This window comes from Cryptococcus neoformans, chromosome 6, assembly GCF_000149385.1.
Source record: "Cryptococcus neoformans var. neoformans B-3501A chromosome 6, whole genome shotgun sequence".
NCBI classification, from domain to species: domain Eukaryota; kingdom Fungi; phylum Basidiomycota; class Tremellomycetes; order Tremellales; family Cryptococcaceae; genus Cryptococcus; species Cryptococcus deneoformans.
In genome coordinates this window covers 614689-627500 of record NC_009182.1, presented here as the reverse complement: position 1 = coordinate 627500, position 12812 = coordinate 614689, and the positions used below count along the sequence as shown (strand labels likewise).

Here is a 12812-nt window from a genome sequence, read left to right as displayed (position 1 = left end):
TGACAAACCTCTTTCACCGTCTCGTTCTGTCCCTCAACTACAACAAACATCTTCGTCGCATCGCGTACTTTGAAAATGCGGCCAAATCCGCGGCTGGCGTGCTCGGACCCGGTGGAGTTAGCGCGCAAAATGAAAAGATTGTCCTGAATACCAATGTGACGCAGCCTGGAAGAAGGAGGAAGGTTAAAGTTCCAATGGTGGAAGGGAACGAAAGTGTTGGGACCCTGGAACTTATAGTTAGTGGCAATGAAGTATATTTGGTGAGTTACACCTCCTCATGATTTTCCTGGTGTTACTGTTCTGACCCTTGCGTTTTACAGCCCCATGAAGGCGGTGCACTCACCCCAATCTCGTCACTTGCTCGTCCTCCTTCGTTCGCCCAGACGTGGTTTCCTTCCCTCATTCTTTCATCAGCCAGACGTCTGGCCGCGAATCTACCATCCAACATCCAATCCTCTCTTCCTGCTGTCCTTCGGTCGCTTGACGAAGAAATGGTGGTAGTCGAGAGCAGCAGTGAAGAAGATGGTGAAGAAGGCTCCGCACTCGACACACCCACACAGGTCAGAAATACTTCTCGCAAAGCCTTGCAAAAGGGTAGGAATTCACGGAGCGTGTCGAAAGATTCTCCAGCTGTCTCAGAGCTGGAGAGTGACGCGGACTTCTTAGAGAGAACATCCAATGGAAAGAAAAAGAAACCTGGGCCTGGTAAGGCTTCAGCGATGCGGAAGCGGAAAATGGCGCTCAAGAAATAGGCTAACCACTAGCTCTCATGCGGTCCACTTATATGCATTTACATCAATTCTGCGATCTTTCTCAGGCTAATTACATCTGTACAGTGTGTAAAGCAATTGCCCCCCCAAGTCGGATACTTGCTATTCACAAAACATCAAAAAGTCAAAAGAAGGTCACCTATAGCAATATTAAATATGGCCTTCACATGCCCAGCATTTCCCTTAGCTCTCTCTCTTCTTTCCTTCTGCCTGACAATACGCGCATTTCCTCTTTTTTCCTCTTCATCTCCTTCTCCTTTTCTCTCAAGTCCCCTCGACTCTTGACTGCTCTCAGCCCGCTTGCCTTTGCCCTAGCCCTGGCAGCAGCAGCAAGACCGGCAGATGATTGCTTTTTCATAATCCCCTTGCCATGGCTAGCCCCTCCCTTGCACGGTGTGGCTGCCGGCTTTGACATGAAATTAGTTTCAAAGGCATTGTCGCGCAAAGATGCATTGCCAAACGGCTGAATGGTTTTGATCGGAAGTGACGAAGCGACCATCTCAACTGGATCGCCTTCTCTCTCTAATTTCACTTGCTTTTGTTGCGTTGCAGGCGTCACCAGGGCAGACGGGGTAAGAGGGACCGTGGGGAGAGAGATGTCTGCCTTGGGTCTAACTGTCGCCTGCATCCTGGCTAATGATGATATAGTAGGACGGAAAAGAGTTGAGTGCCGATGGATGATGGAGGTAGGAGGTGTAGTGGTAGATCCCAACGAGGCTTTTGACATCGTCTGGGTGACAGCAAGAGCCGAATCTGCTTTGTCTATCATCTCGTGTTTTGGAGGAGGCGGTGCTGAGCGTGCATTTCGAATGAGTTCGGCTTGAGTTTGGCTCTTCATAGCTCTCGTGGTCGAAGATCCGCTGTTGGAACTAGAATTGCCGGAAGGTCTGAACGGCGAAGGGGGTTTTGGAAGACTAAGGCTGTTTGTAGAAGCGAGGGTTGTTTTATCCGATGCTTCCTGCTTTGTAGTGCTAGGAGGGACGAAGTCAGGGATTGCAGCTCGTCTTGGTGTCTTGCTGCTGCTTTGAGATTTCACAGTCTGGGCCGAGGTAGATCTGCCTCCGCTCTTGAGGTTACGAACTCGATGGCTTTCCGATTGTGACAGCTGTACGCTGGAGCGACTGGCATGGGAAACTTCAGTCGAAACCTTGCTGGACAAGGGGCGTGGGTTAGAAATAATGGGCTTGCTTGCCGAAGAGGAACTAGCTAAAGTAACAGCCGGCTCAGTACTTTTCTTCTTCTTCAGAAACCCGAATCTCTTGGGGCTGTGCTTTGCATATAAACCGGACCTTCGCTGTTCTCTTCGGTCTTTTAGCTTCCTCAACATACTGGTCTGGGGAATGCTCTTTTCCTCGCTCAACATAATCCCTATATTCTTTTTAGCTTCCCGCAGGGTCCCAAAAGGGTGAGTGGACAAGCGAGACCTTTTTGCCAGTCTCCCATCATTGCTTTCAAGGACATCAAGAGACATACTGTCCAGGTCGGAGGGGATGTCATTCGCAGCAGAACTAGACTGTCCAAGCTTCCTTTTAGCCGCGTTACTCCTTTCGGAGAACGGGGCCGAAACTTGTTGATGAGCGCAGGCAATGGAAGCAGATTTGGATGTATTTTGTAAAGAAGCTAGAGATGTTTTTGAGATGGACTTCATCCTGTGAAGTATTGTCAGGATCTGGCCATATGCTCATACAAGGTCACGTACTTTGCAAACTCCTTTCGATGAGATTCAGCGTATCGATCATTCACACGAGTCGTGCCCTCAATCAAACCCCAACCTCCCACCCCAAGCTGTTGATTGGTATGGACCAATTTTTCCACCTCGGCATGTTTGCCTTTAAGCAATTCCGCTCCGAATCTGGCACTGCCTTCGGGTAAACGCGCGTTCATCTCTTCCAGAATGTTCTGTGCGGTTTCCGAAAATTGAGTGTTGGATAGTGCAGGAGGGGCGGAGTTGCCGAAAAGAATTTGGGTTTTACTTGGGGGAGAGGGAAGGGGTGGAAACCCTCCAGGAACTTTAGGACATTCCTCTTGCTTTTTGCAAGTTTGGTCGATGTCCATATAATGCAGAGAAATGGTGGGTAATGGCGGGTAGACACTGGAAATACTGGCGGCACTAGATATTGACAATGCGGGCATAGACTTGCGAATAAGGGATCCAGCATCACCTGAATGGTCTCGGCTTCCTACGGGAGCCATTGATCTTCTCTCTTTTAGGAGGCTGGCGTTTTTAATTCTACCCACACATGGAAGCTCGTTCTCCTCGTCACTCAATGACTTCACATGCTGATCAAAGCTGGAAGGTGTAGATGAGCACAGCCGAATGGTACTAGGTCTTTCTTGAAGTGTATGCCTCGAATGACGTCTGGGGATACCCACCGTCGAAGCAGGCGACGGAGGAATATTCGCCACAATTTCTTGATGCTCTTCACTTTTTTCGTGATGCCCAGTGGTAATCGCTTTGGCCACCGCCTCCCAATTATGCTGATCTGAAAAGGCGGAAGAGGTCAAGCGATCCCGTCCGAATAGAATGATAGAGCCACGTTTAGAGATAGATGAAGTAAGAGCTCTCATGGATCTGGAATTGTGGGTATCGCAATGTACAGCGTTACCTATGGATTCGATCCATCAGCAAAGTATTTTGCTGTTATCTAACTAACATTTACCTTCAGATCCTGTTAACACCTCTCCATTATTTGACGACTTCCATGAGCCCAGATTGTGAAAGTGACTGATGGATTCCGGCCGTTCTGTGTCCTCCATTTTGGATACAATGCTGGCCGCACTCTCAGATAGTACTTCCCAGCTGTTGGACGCCCGTGAAATTAGGCTATGGTCGGAGGGTTCATGGCTAAGGGAGGAAGGACTGGACAAAGGGACAGGGGTTCTCAGGTCCGGCATTTCGTCCTCAAGCTTCCTCTGGTTCGTTGCTGGAACAGAGGAGAAAATAGTCAAGTCTTGAACAGGAGTTGGAACAGGGTCTGGGATGTAGAAATCGAGGTTTCCTGCGTGTTTTTGGCCATCTAAGCAAGGGCATATTAGATTTCACCGATGGTTTTGACAGCTATCATGCATCTCACACTTTTGAAGGCGATCAATCATGTCTACATTCTGATTTTGACATTAGCTTTGAAACTGGGACATAACTGCCACGTATGCTTCTTAAACACGAACCTTTCCACTAGCTTTTAAGCCATATTTCTTGGAAAGAGAGACAAGCTGATGTCTCTTGAGAGCTGTAAGAGCAGCACAGCTGCGAGAAATGAGAGAGCTTGTTAGAGCTGTCCCTCCCATACCAAAAAATACAACACCCACTTGCGAAGTATATCGTCGCTCATTGGGCTGATTGAATAGGAGGAAGGTTGCAAGAAAAGGAGATTTGGGCTCTTCGCTATCTATGTCGTGCTGATGTTATGTTATAGAAGGGTGTTTTGAGAAATAGCAGGTATTCGGATGAGCAACACAACAAGACGATGTGGATGTGAAATCAGGCGCGATAGAATCCCTTTCAACTCTACAATCGACGACTTCCCCACGTGGCGTCAGTTTTCGATGTATATTCCTAGCACGTTTTACGTAATGTCTAACTTCAGTAGGAGCCAGGAGTTGAGTTGACGCTGATATCTTGGTTCATCAATCCATTATCACTTCTTGACCCAGCTATCCAATCCCATATGCGTCAATGCGAGGGGCATATGTAATATTCCCAGTATTCCAGCAAGCTACTTCGGTATCATCATGCCGCCTCTTGGAGTGAAAGACCTCACCATGCCGTAAGTAGCTCACTGAGGATCGTCAATCAGAAGTCGCTAATGAGATCTATGTCCTTCTGCCTGACGCCTGACATGGCAGTGCAGCGGCATTTACAATGGCTATTGTTCTAGGTGTGTCAATCGTCTGCAAACCCTTGCTGACATACACATTATCCCAAATAGGTGCACATGTGTATTCTTCTATAAACCAGGCTCGCCAGGAAGCCGAATTCAAACGAGCACAAGCACTTGAGTCAGAATACGAGAAAAAAATGAGGAGATTGTCTGGCAGTCAAAATAGTGCATTAATGGATAATCAAAAAGAGAACTGAGGTCATCTACTATGACAATACAAGGACTATGTGGGAGGCATCCAAGTTATCAGTGTACTCCGAAATACCCATAACCGCAAGTTTCCCATGATTATTGGATAAAGGGTCGATAACGATGATATTCCCTTGAAAGAACTTTATGCGCGGTGACGACACCTCCTAAAACCTATTACCTTCATGTTCTTGGTTTGCATTTGATATCGCCACCTTAGCGGCCCTTTTTTGCTTGGACTGGTAGCATCATATATTGCTATAAAACGTCCATAGGGGAAGAACTGAAATTCGTTTGAACAAGTGACGATTTCTACAACATGTAATTGAACAATGCACAAAGTAAGTGCTGGGTATATAAATGTATGCTTGGTGTCGAGTTAAAAGGGACTGGAAACAGTCCAAAAGAGAAACAATGTAGTTGACGTAGATCTCATTACTGATAACGAGGCAGACCGAAGCGTACAATCCCTTGAGAGTCAAAATGTTTCGTGAGAGTGGTTACGGCTATAGAGCGGTGAGCTAGCCATTATTTTTATTCAAAACACTCCACTTACGAGGCGCAATGTAGTCCTTGGTGTGAACAATTTCAAACGTGCGAGTCACAGAGACATGCACCGCTGGTCCCCTAAACAGAGGTTGTTAGTCGAGCCCCATATGAATTTTTATCATTTAATTTACCCAGTGATTCTCATCAGCAAAGCTTTTAAACGGAATCTGCCGACGTGGCGGACGCTCACATCCGGAAACACAAAGTAAACGCCTTGTGCACCCGTTTGGTCGTCCATTTCGGCAGGCGTAGCAACAAGAGTGCCGTACAGCATCGACACGGGCGCGGTGTCAGGAGATGTCACTATCGCAGCATCCTGTCCATTTTGAGTTTCAAGAGAAAGGTGGCACACTAGAAACGGAAGCTCGTCATAACTTGGAAAAGCTCATCAGCAAATCACCATTAACATATGACACTGACTAGTAAAACTTACGGAATTATCTGCTCTCCTCGAGCATCCCAACAGTCCAATTGTATTATCAATGGGGGGGAAAGAGGTAATCGAGAAAGGTAAGCTTTTTCGAACGCCGCTGATCTCAGAGGTTGTTGTATAGGAGTGATGCGATACGTTCTGCCATCACCAATCGATCAGCTCAGACTATGTGTGTGAGATCCGTCAGGTCCGTCAACCAGCACTGATGTCCTAAGTCCGTGCTTCCAGGAAGATCCTCTCCATGGTTCTTGGAGCTATCTCGGCATAGGTCTGATCCCGTCCTCCAGGAAATCGTACATAAATTGAATGCAAGAATGAAATAGAAAAGAGACATACCTATGCAAATTTCGAGAAACATGATTAGAGGGGTCCGCCATTGTGATTTTAATGATTTACTGATTGCGGGCGTTGGCGGGTAATTGCGCAGTATCCAGTTTGAGGCAAAGGAAGCACAAAGTTGTCTGAGACCTTGAGATACGCCCGAAGTTGCTCGAAAGGGTTGAATGACTTGATAGCACGCCTCTACACCACGTCGAATCGCAAGACAAAATGAACATACGATTCTGAGGTTTAGGCAATGATTGGCCAAATCGAGGGATAAGAGTGAAGACGGCACATCAAAGGCATAGCGACCATGAAAGGAAGTCATAAAAGAGGAAAAGGGAAAGCAGCGAAAACAGTCACAACGAAGGACCGATCGCAGCGAGGGGACGAAGGTCGTTAATATGGTTGATCATAAACGGTTCACAAAAGGGAACAATTGACGATGCCCAGAGATGGCGGAGTCATAGCGGTTTGAGAAGTGCGGGCGCGAAATGCAATGAATTATGATTAAATACCAGAATGAAGGACGCCATCAAAGCCGTTGATTTTGCAGGGCGGTGTTGAGTATTGTTGGGTGGAAAATCAAGACATATAAGCAGTAACAGATATCGAATGGATTATTATTGTGATTGATTATTGATAGAATATAATAAGACCTACATCAGCCTTTGCCTGGTAATGAGCACATGCACCCACCTCAAAAGTATTGCCGCCTGGTTGAGAGTTTCTTCAAATTTCGAAGCAACTTTGCAATGCGGTTTACGTCTGCCACAATAGAGACCTTGTTACACTCGTTTTACAGACTCAGGCTACCGAAATTCACTTGTTATATAGGACGTACGGCTTTGATTCGCACCTAATGTAGCTTCAACAACAGACTAAAAGAAAGAACGTCAGGTTTCGTACAAGACAGCCAAAGCAATAGTTGCACACCAAAAGCCAGCAAAACAAGTGGCACTTGATACGGCAAAGCGAGTGAAGGAAAGACGTACACAAATGTTATATCGGGTTCTTGCTGATCTTGAGCTCTTTTTAATCTCAACGGTAGGATTTGAGGCGAGTCACTGGGATTCAGCCAATAGCTTGAGTATATGTTGGCACTCGTCGTAGAAAAGATGACTGTACTTCTGCTGGACCTGGGCCAGGCGCCAGCCAGCTGTGTCGAAAAAAAGAGTGCGATGAACGTATAACAATTGGTTTTTTTGGAGAGGATAGTAATATAGATGGCGACAGTGATGTGTAGGAGGTGCTGCTGAAAGCTGTGGTGGCAACAAGAAAGTATCCGGAAGATCAAGGATTGGAGAATACGAATTAACCTGGATTGGCTAATAAAGTTGCCTTGAAGAGGAGGGTCGCGAGATTGTGTTTTATGGACAAAAGCGCTGACAATGAAGGGAAATTAAAGTGTTCAAAAAGAGAGTAAATGTGGTAGAATGGAGGCATCCACTCTTAAACGAAAATTCGTTGGATCATGAAGAGATCATGTAAACTGAAGTAATGCCTATCCAACATTTTACTGTTTTAGTTGTCAGCCATCATTGTTCCTTCGGTTTTACCTTGTTCAGGATGTTGTACGAGCGTGTTTCACGGTCTAATTAACTTTTCCACCAGAAAAAAATTGAGAGACATGTCTGAAGTCTGAAGTCTGAAGTCTGAAGTTTGACGTCGACCGAGTCGGAAGAGGAAGTGGGAAGATCAGCGATGAGGGAAGAGTGCCGTCACCGTCCCTGAATCCCGCAGCGCTGCCGTCGTTGTCGGCAATTATTACCATATTTTTTATCCTTTTTTATTCTTATTTGATTGTCGGGTTCTAAATTTTAGGGATCGCCCACCGCCTTTCGCATCACGCCTTAGACCTTACGCCTTTTATTGTTACTTGTCGCTGTTTTTGGTTTTTGTTTGCCTGGCCCCTTCTTTGGCCTCTGGCATCAGGGGGCATCTGACATCTGACGTCTGACCGGAGCATTCCGCATTACCGAGCGATGATCATTAATTAATTAATGACTTAGGATTTCTGTATGCATGTGCTCAATTACAGCGTACCGACCGAGTACCGGAAGTACCTAGTAGTACAAGGCTCAATAATAACTTACGACTTGCAACCTGCAACTAACCTGCAACCTTATTATTTGCAGCCTGCGACGTAACGATCGACGAGCAGTAATATCAAATCATAAACCACAACTGCATCTGGGCAGTTTAATGAACCGCTGAATGAATGGATTTAAGGATTCCTCTGTGCCATAAAACCAATGATTAGAAGATACGCATAATATGTTCATTTTTGGCCTTATTTCAGCTTAGAATTACACGTTAACTCCGACACTGGTTGAACTCGATTCAGAAGAAGCTTCTTTTTGAGCCTGGTTCAGGGAGTTTTGGTAACAATTTTCGAACGGCAAATTCCCTTCTTCTGGGATACATATTTATGGTGATGATGAGTGTCCTATACGAGTAACTGTATGTAAAATCTATAAGCATCTAATATCGCAAATCGAAAATCGGAATTGTCCCCTGGCTTTGATGATGATTGAACTGAAGAACCCTCGTGCGTGAAGTGATGATCTTCTTGTGGCTTCGTGTCACCTTAAAAACCTAGGCTTGGAGCCTGAGATTCATCGCCATTTTCCATTTTTCGCCCCCGCAATCGGGCTTCCAGTACTACGTTCCCCCCGACCTGACGTTCGTTCATCTTTTGTTTCCGTCTTTCATTCCTATATGACTCGGTCAAAACTCACCATATAGTTTTGAGACTCGTATGAACTGCCCCGACCCTGTGCATTCAACGGTACTATGCCGCCTTCTTTGAAGATATGGGTGACATTCACAAAGGTTTATAAGTATTACTTTGGAGGTGAAAGAGGTGCATTCACATTACTTGAAATCGGCTGAATACATGTTTTTTTCAGGCGCGAGTTGATAGGCCCTGACCCTTGGCATGAAGTTTCTCCATGCGACTTGTTGTAGGCTATTAGGAATGCATCCCGTCTGGCTGTCCCCCTCAGTCTGTCCCACTGATTGATGCACCATTCGCTCTTCTTCCTGATTCTCTCTTGATTTTTCCCCTGTATGTCGTGCTGTCAATAAATGCTACTGGTAATACCTATCACCACTCGACAGAAAAGAAAAGACATTTCATTACAATTTCAAGCCTGGTACTAATTAAACACAATCTTTCTACCTTTGATCATACCCGTCCTTGTTGTTGCGAAGACAGTCCCGAGTTTCCCAGTCTACTTCTTCCACCTAATCGCCTTTCAGACGATCAACAGTCTGATTCCGGTCATTCAAGATGCGAACGCTGACCCCCAACATGTCTGGACGATGAAGACGGAAGTAATCAACACAACTCCATCGCCTGAGCAGCATTAGCCTTCTGTTCGTCAACTACGGCGTGAACGCTACGCACATGCATGTTTTGATGATGAAGACGAGAGTAATCAACAGCTCCTGCCCCCACCGCGACCTAACTCGACCTATGACAACATGCGCCCTCTGCGACGGATCTCTTCCGCGAGGACATTTTGAGGCCGACGGTGAATTATATGGCACCTGTACTGATGAGTGCCGAAAGAAGAACCATCCCCCCTTCACGCATACCCTTCACAAACGATCTTGATGCACTTGTTGTCTCACATCATACTATCGTTTGCATTAAGACCTCACAGAGCGAAAGCGAGGAGGTAGTCGTAGATACGTACATCACATGCACGAGCAGTGGTTTGATTTAGATGTCAGTAGGGAGGGGAGGTGTAAGCAGCGCTGTAGCTCCTCTTATTTACGGCCCGGAGGACACAATTTATCACCTTCGAATACCTTTGAGATTCTCCACATGTCGACAAGAAGTTTTACTCATCCTTCCCCATCCTAGGCAAATCACTTGGAGACCTTTGTGAGAAAGCTGGTACGAAACGTCCTGAGCCTCCCTCAAATGTAGAAGAACACTAACTAGTCTCATACTTTTCGATACTGTACTTCTACTATTGTTGTACATAATAATACGGGGGTCAGATTTAACTGGGTGAGCGCAATGGTAAAGCACACTGTCAAAAAGGCATCTCATCAGTCTCCTTTTCTACCATATTTCCCAATCCTCTTCCCTCTTGTTTTCGATTTTGCTCTCGCCTACAGCGGATATCTGTCCTTTCGGTCTTCATCGGTGGTGCATGTAGTCTTTATTGACGAAGGCGGCCCATCGTGAATGTATCGTGCAGCATAAACGGCCTCTCTTCCCTTTTCTGGTTGTTCCTTAATACTGTTATATGTCGCTGTAAAATGTAATACATGTGATGGTATACAGCTGACCTCGCGTTCGGATTTGGAGTACAAGGATGAGCTGCAGCCAAGTCGTTCTCAAGTACGTTGAAAGATAAAGCAGTACTCGTCCCAAAAAGGCAAACGAACATTGTGCTAACATTCCTCGGCAAGGGATGGGTGGCGCAAAATGATCGTTCCAATATTCCTCCTTTTGTGGGAAAATTAGGGCCGATAGATGCCGCGAGGAAATGGACAGAGCAAATGAAGATGGAAGGACTGGTTAGATTGTGGAGAAGAAAGAGGAAAGCAGTGGTAACAAAACGATAGGGGACAGAAAAGAATAGTAGGATATTATTGTGCCACATCGGCGTTTTGAAGCGGTGGCCGTGCTGCAGATGTGTGGCAGACGTCGCGAGGAGCAGTGTCTGATACATCCATATCCATAATACATTCCATCCACTCTTCATATCCTTCTATTTCTTATCTCGTCTCTCTGGCCGCTCTTCCCACAACTACAGTACGTTCATAGCTAGGGATATGCCCGCCTTTATATATTATTCGGAACACAGCTGATAATTACCACTCGTCCCTCCTTGCCACCTCCAACCCTTCCACCGCATTCTTTCTCGCTTTCACTCTTACCTCATCAGAAAACACTCTTATAGAACTTCCTACAATATGGCTTTGAAGCGCATCAACAAGGTAGGTAGATTTGCGTATAGTCCATTTAATCTCTTGATACAAATTCAGACCTGCTCACGCTCACTTTGGCGGCATAGGAACTTATCGATCTTGGACGTGACCCCCCGTCTTCATGCTCTGCTGGTCCCATCAACGACAATCTTTTCCAATGGCAAGCAACCATTATGGGCCCGGTATGTCTCTCTTATCTATCTAACAAGTGTCGTCGGGTAAGATTGGAGCTGATCGAATTATTGACGATTAGGCCGATTCCCCTTATTCGGGCGGTGTATTCTTCCTGTGAGTTCTACCTTACCTGAACCTAGAAAGGTCAATGCTGAATAGGTATTAGTTCCCTTACTTTCCCCACCGGTATGTTAAATTCATTCATCATGTGTGCATCGCATTAAGTAGTCCTCAGACTATCCCTTCAAGCCCCCTAAGGTGCAGTTTACGACCAAGATCTATCATCCCAACATCAATGCCAATGGGTCTATCTGTTTGGACATCTTGCGAGACCAGTGGAGTCCGGCCTTGACCATTTCGAAGGGTAGGTGCAATTTCGGCGAAATCATATCTAGAAAATGCTCAAAAATAAACGCGTAGTCTTGTTGTCCATCTGTTCCATGTTGACGGACCCTAACCCTGACGATCCTTTGGTGCCCGAGATTGCAAACGTATGTTCACGGCCGGTAGAACTCCTGTTCTTCTGCTGATGCCACTATAGACCTACAAAACTGATAGGGCACGATATGAGGCAACAGCAAGGGAATGGACGAGGAAGTAAGTACTGCCTGTCCTGTCATCTACGTGAAAAAGAATAAAAAGGAGAACAGTGAGAGTGTTTGCTAACGTAGAGCTGTAGATACGCGACGTAGTCAGAAAATCATTTGTTTAATGACCTCACTTATATACATTTCCCTTCCCTGACTGTTATGCCATGACTATCGCCTTCTTCCATTATACACACGTTTTTGAACACGTTGGCTCCCGATGTCGTTATCGTGCATCTGTATGAGACATCTTGTATAACTGTGGATTGCACGAATCGTCGAGATGGTGCGAAGCATCACGCATTTCCACTTGTCCCCTCGTTCGATACCACATTAGCGCCAGAGCAGTCGTTATGGTCAATTTTTCCTCCCGCCCCACCCCATAATTCTTAGGGGTCTCTCATCACTTCTGCCATTAACAAACATCGACGCTGGTGTGGCCTACTTGGCGAATCATTTCAGTAACAGACTGCAATTCGTTGTTTTTCCTTTCTACAATCAGTTTGGTCCCCCGTTTACAGTCAACGCAAGCCTACTAGCGTTTTTGGGTAACAACCGGCATGGATGGATGGAGAATCATATGACCAGCAGCAGAGCAGCTAGTTGTCAACCATTGTATGATCAATAGCAAACCATCTCATTAAGGTATGGGACTTCCATCTCTTCAAAAGGTGGCCCCATCAACTGTCATATTACAACCAAGGATTTCAGTAAATTTTGTCCTTCGATTCAATGTCTGTACAGTAGTGAAGCTTGCAAAACTGAAGGTTATTTAACTAGGGAGCTGACAAAATGACTGAAGGCCTCGAGCTGCAGCAACAACGTGCATTGGTCCTGTATACATCATTAAATAATCTCCTGCTACAGCTTTCTTCGAAAGCGGCACATGCTACAAGCTACAAGTCTTTCGGTTCATGAAAGCATTACGATGTGCATGATGAATTATAATGTGGAA

General features: G+C 45.8%; 4 protein-coding genes across 4 annotated transcripts in view; 2 read left to right on the top strand and 2 right to left on the bottom strand.

Annotated features, from left to right (window-relative positions):
- Window positions 1–752, top strand: part of CNBF1960 (hypothetical protein) — a gene marked incomplete at both ends in the record, with an annotated part of 1344 nt that extends 592 nt beyond the window's left edge. The window contains 2 exons of the mRNA XM_769940.1: window positions 1–260; window positions 321–752. The exon at window positions 1–260 is cut by the window's left edge and continues 100 nt beyond it. Coding sequence (XP_775033.1) covers window positions 1–260; window positions 321–752 — 692 coding nt within the window. The remainder of the gene's footprint in view (window positions 261–320) is intronic.
- A 181-nt stretch (window positions 753–933) lies between these two features.
- On the bottom strand, window positions 934–4102 carry CNBF1950 (hypothetical protein; the record flags this gene model as incomplete). The annotated part of the gene is made up of 6 exons (XM_769939.1): window positions 934–2242; window positions 2470–3376; window positions 3431–3787; window positions 3845–3875; window positions 3939–4017; window positions 4080–4102. 6 exons carry the CDS (start codon window positions 4100–4102, stop codon window positions 934–936), a joined length of 2706 nt encoding a protein of 901 aa, XP_775032.1.
- Window positions 4103–5275: 1173 nt separating this feature from the next.
- Window positions 5276–6199, bottom strand: CNBF1940 (hypothetical protein; the record flags this gene model as incomplete). The annotated part of the gene is made up of 5 exons (XM_769938.1): window positions 5276–5346; window positions 5397–5467; window positions 5521–5763; window positions 5823–5960; window positions 6159–6199. The coding sequence occupies 5 exons, from the start codon at window positions 6197–6199 to the stop codon at window positions 5276–5278; spliced, it is 564 nt and encodes a 187-aa protein (XP_775031.1).
- Window positions 6200–11081: 4882 nt separating this feature from the next.
- Window positions 11082–11871, top strand: CNBF1930 (hypothetical protein; the record flags this gene model as incomplete). Its single annotated transcript, XM_769937.1, has 7 exons — window positions 11082–11105; window positions 11183–11278; window positions 11350–11384; window positions 11437–11456; window positions 11506–11634; window positions 11691–11761; window positions 11812–11871. 7 exons carry the CDS (start codon window positions 11082–11084, stop codon window positions 11869–11871), a joined length of 435 nt encoding a protein of 144 aa, XP_775030.1.
- Window positions 11872–12812: the final 941 nt, after the last annotated feature.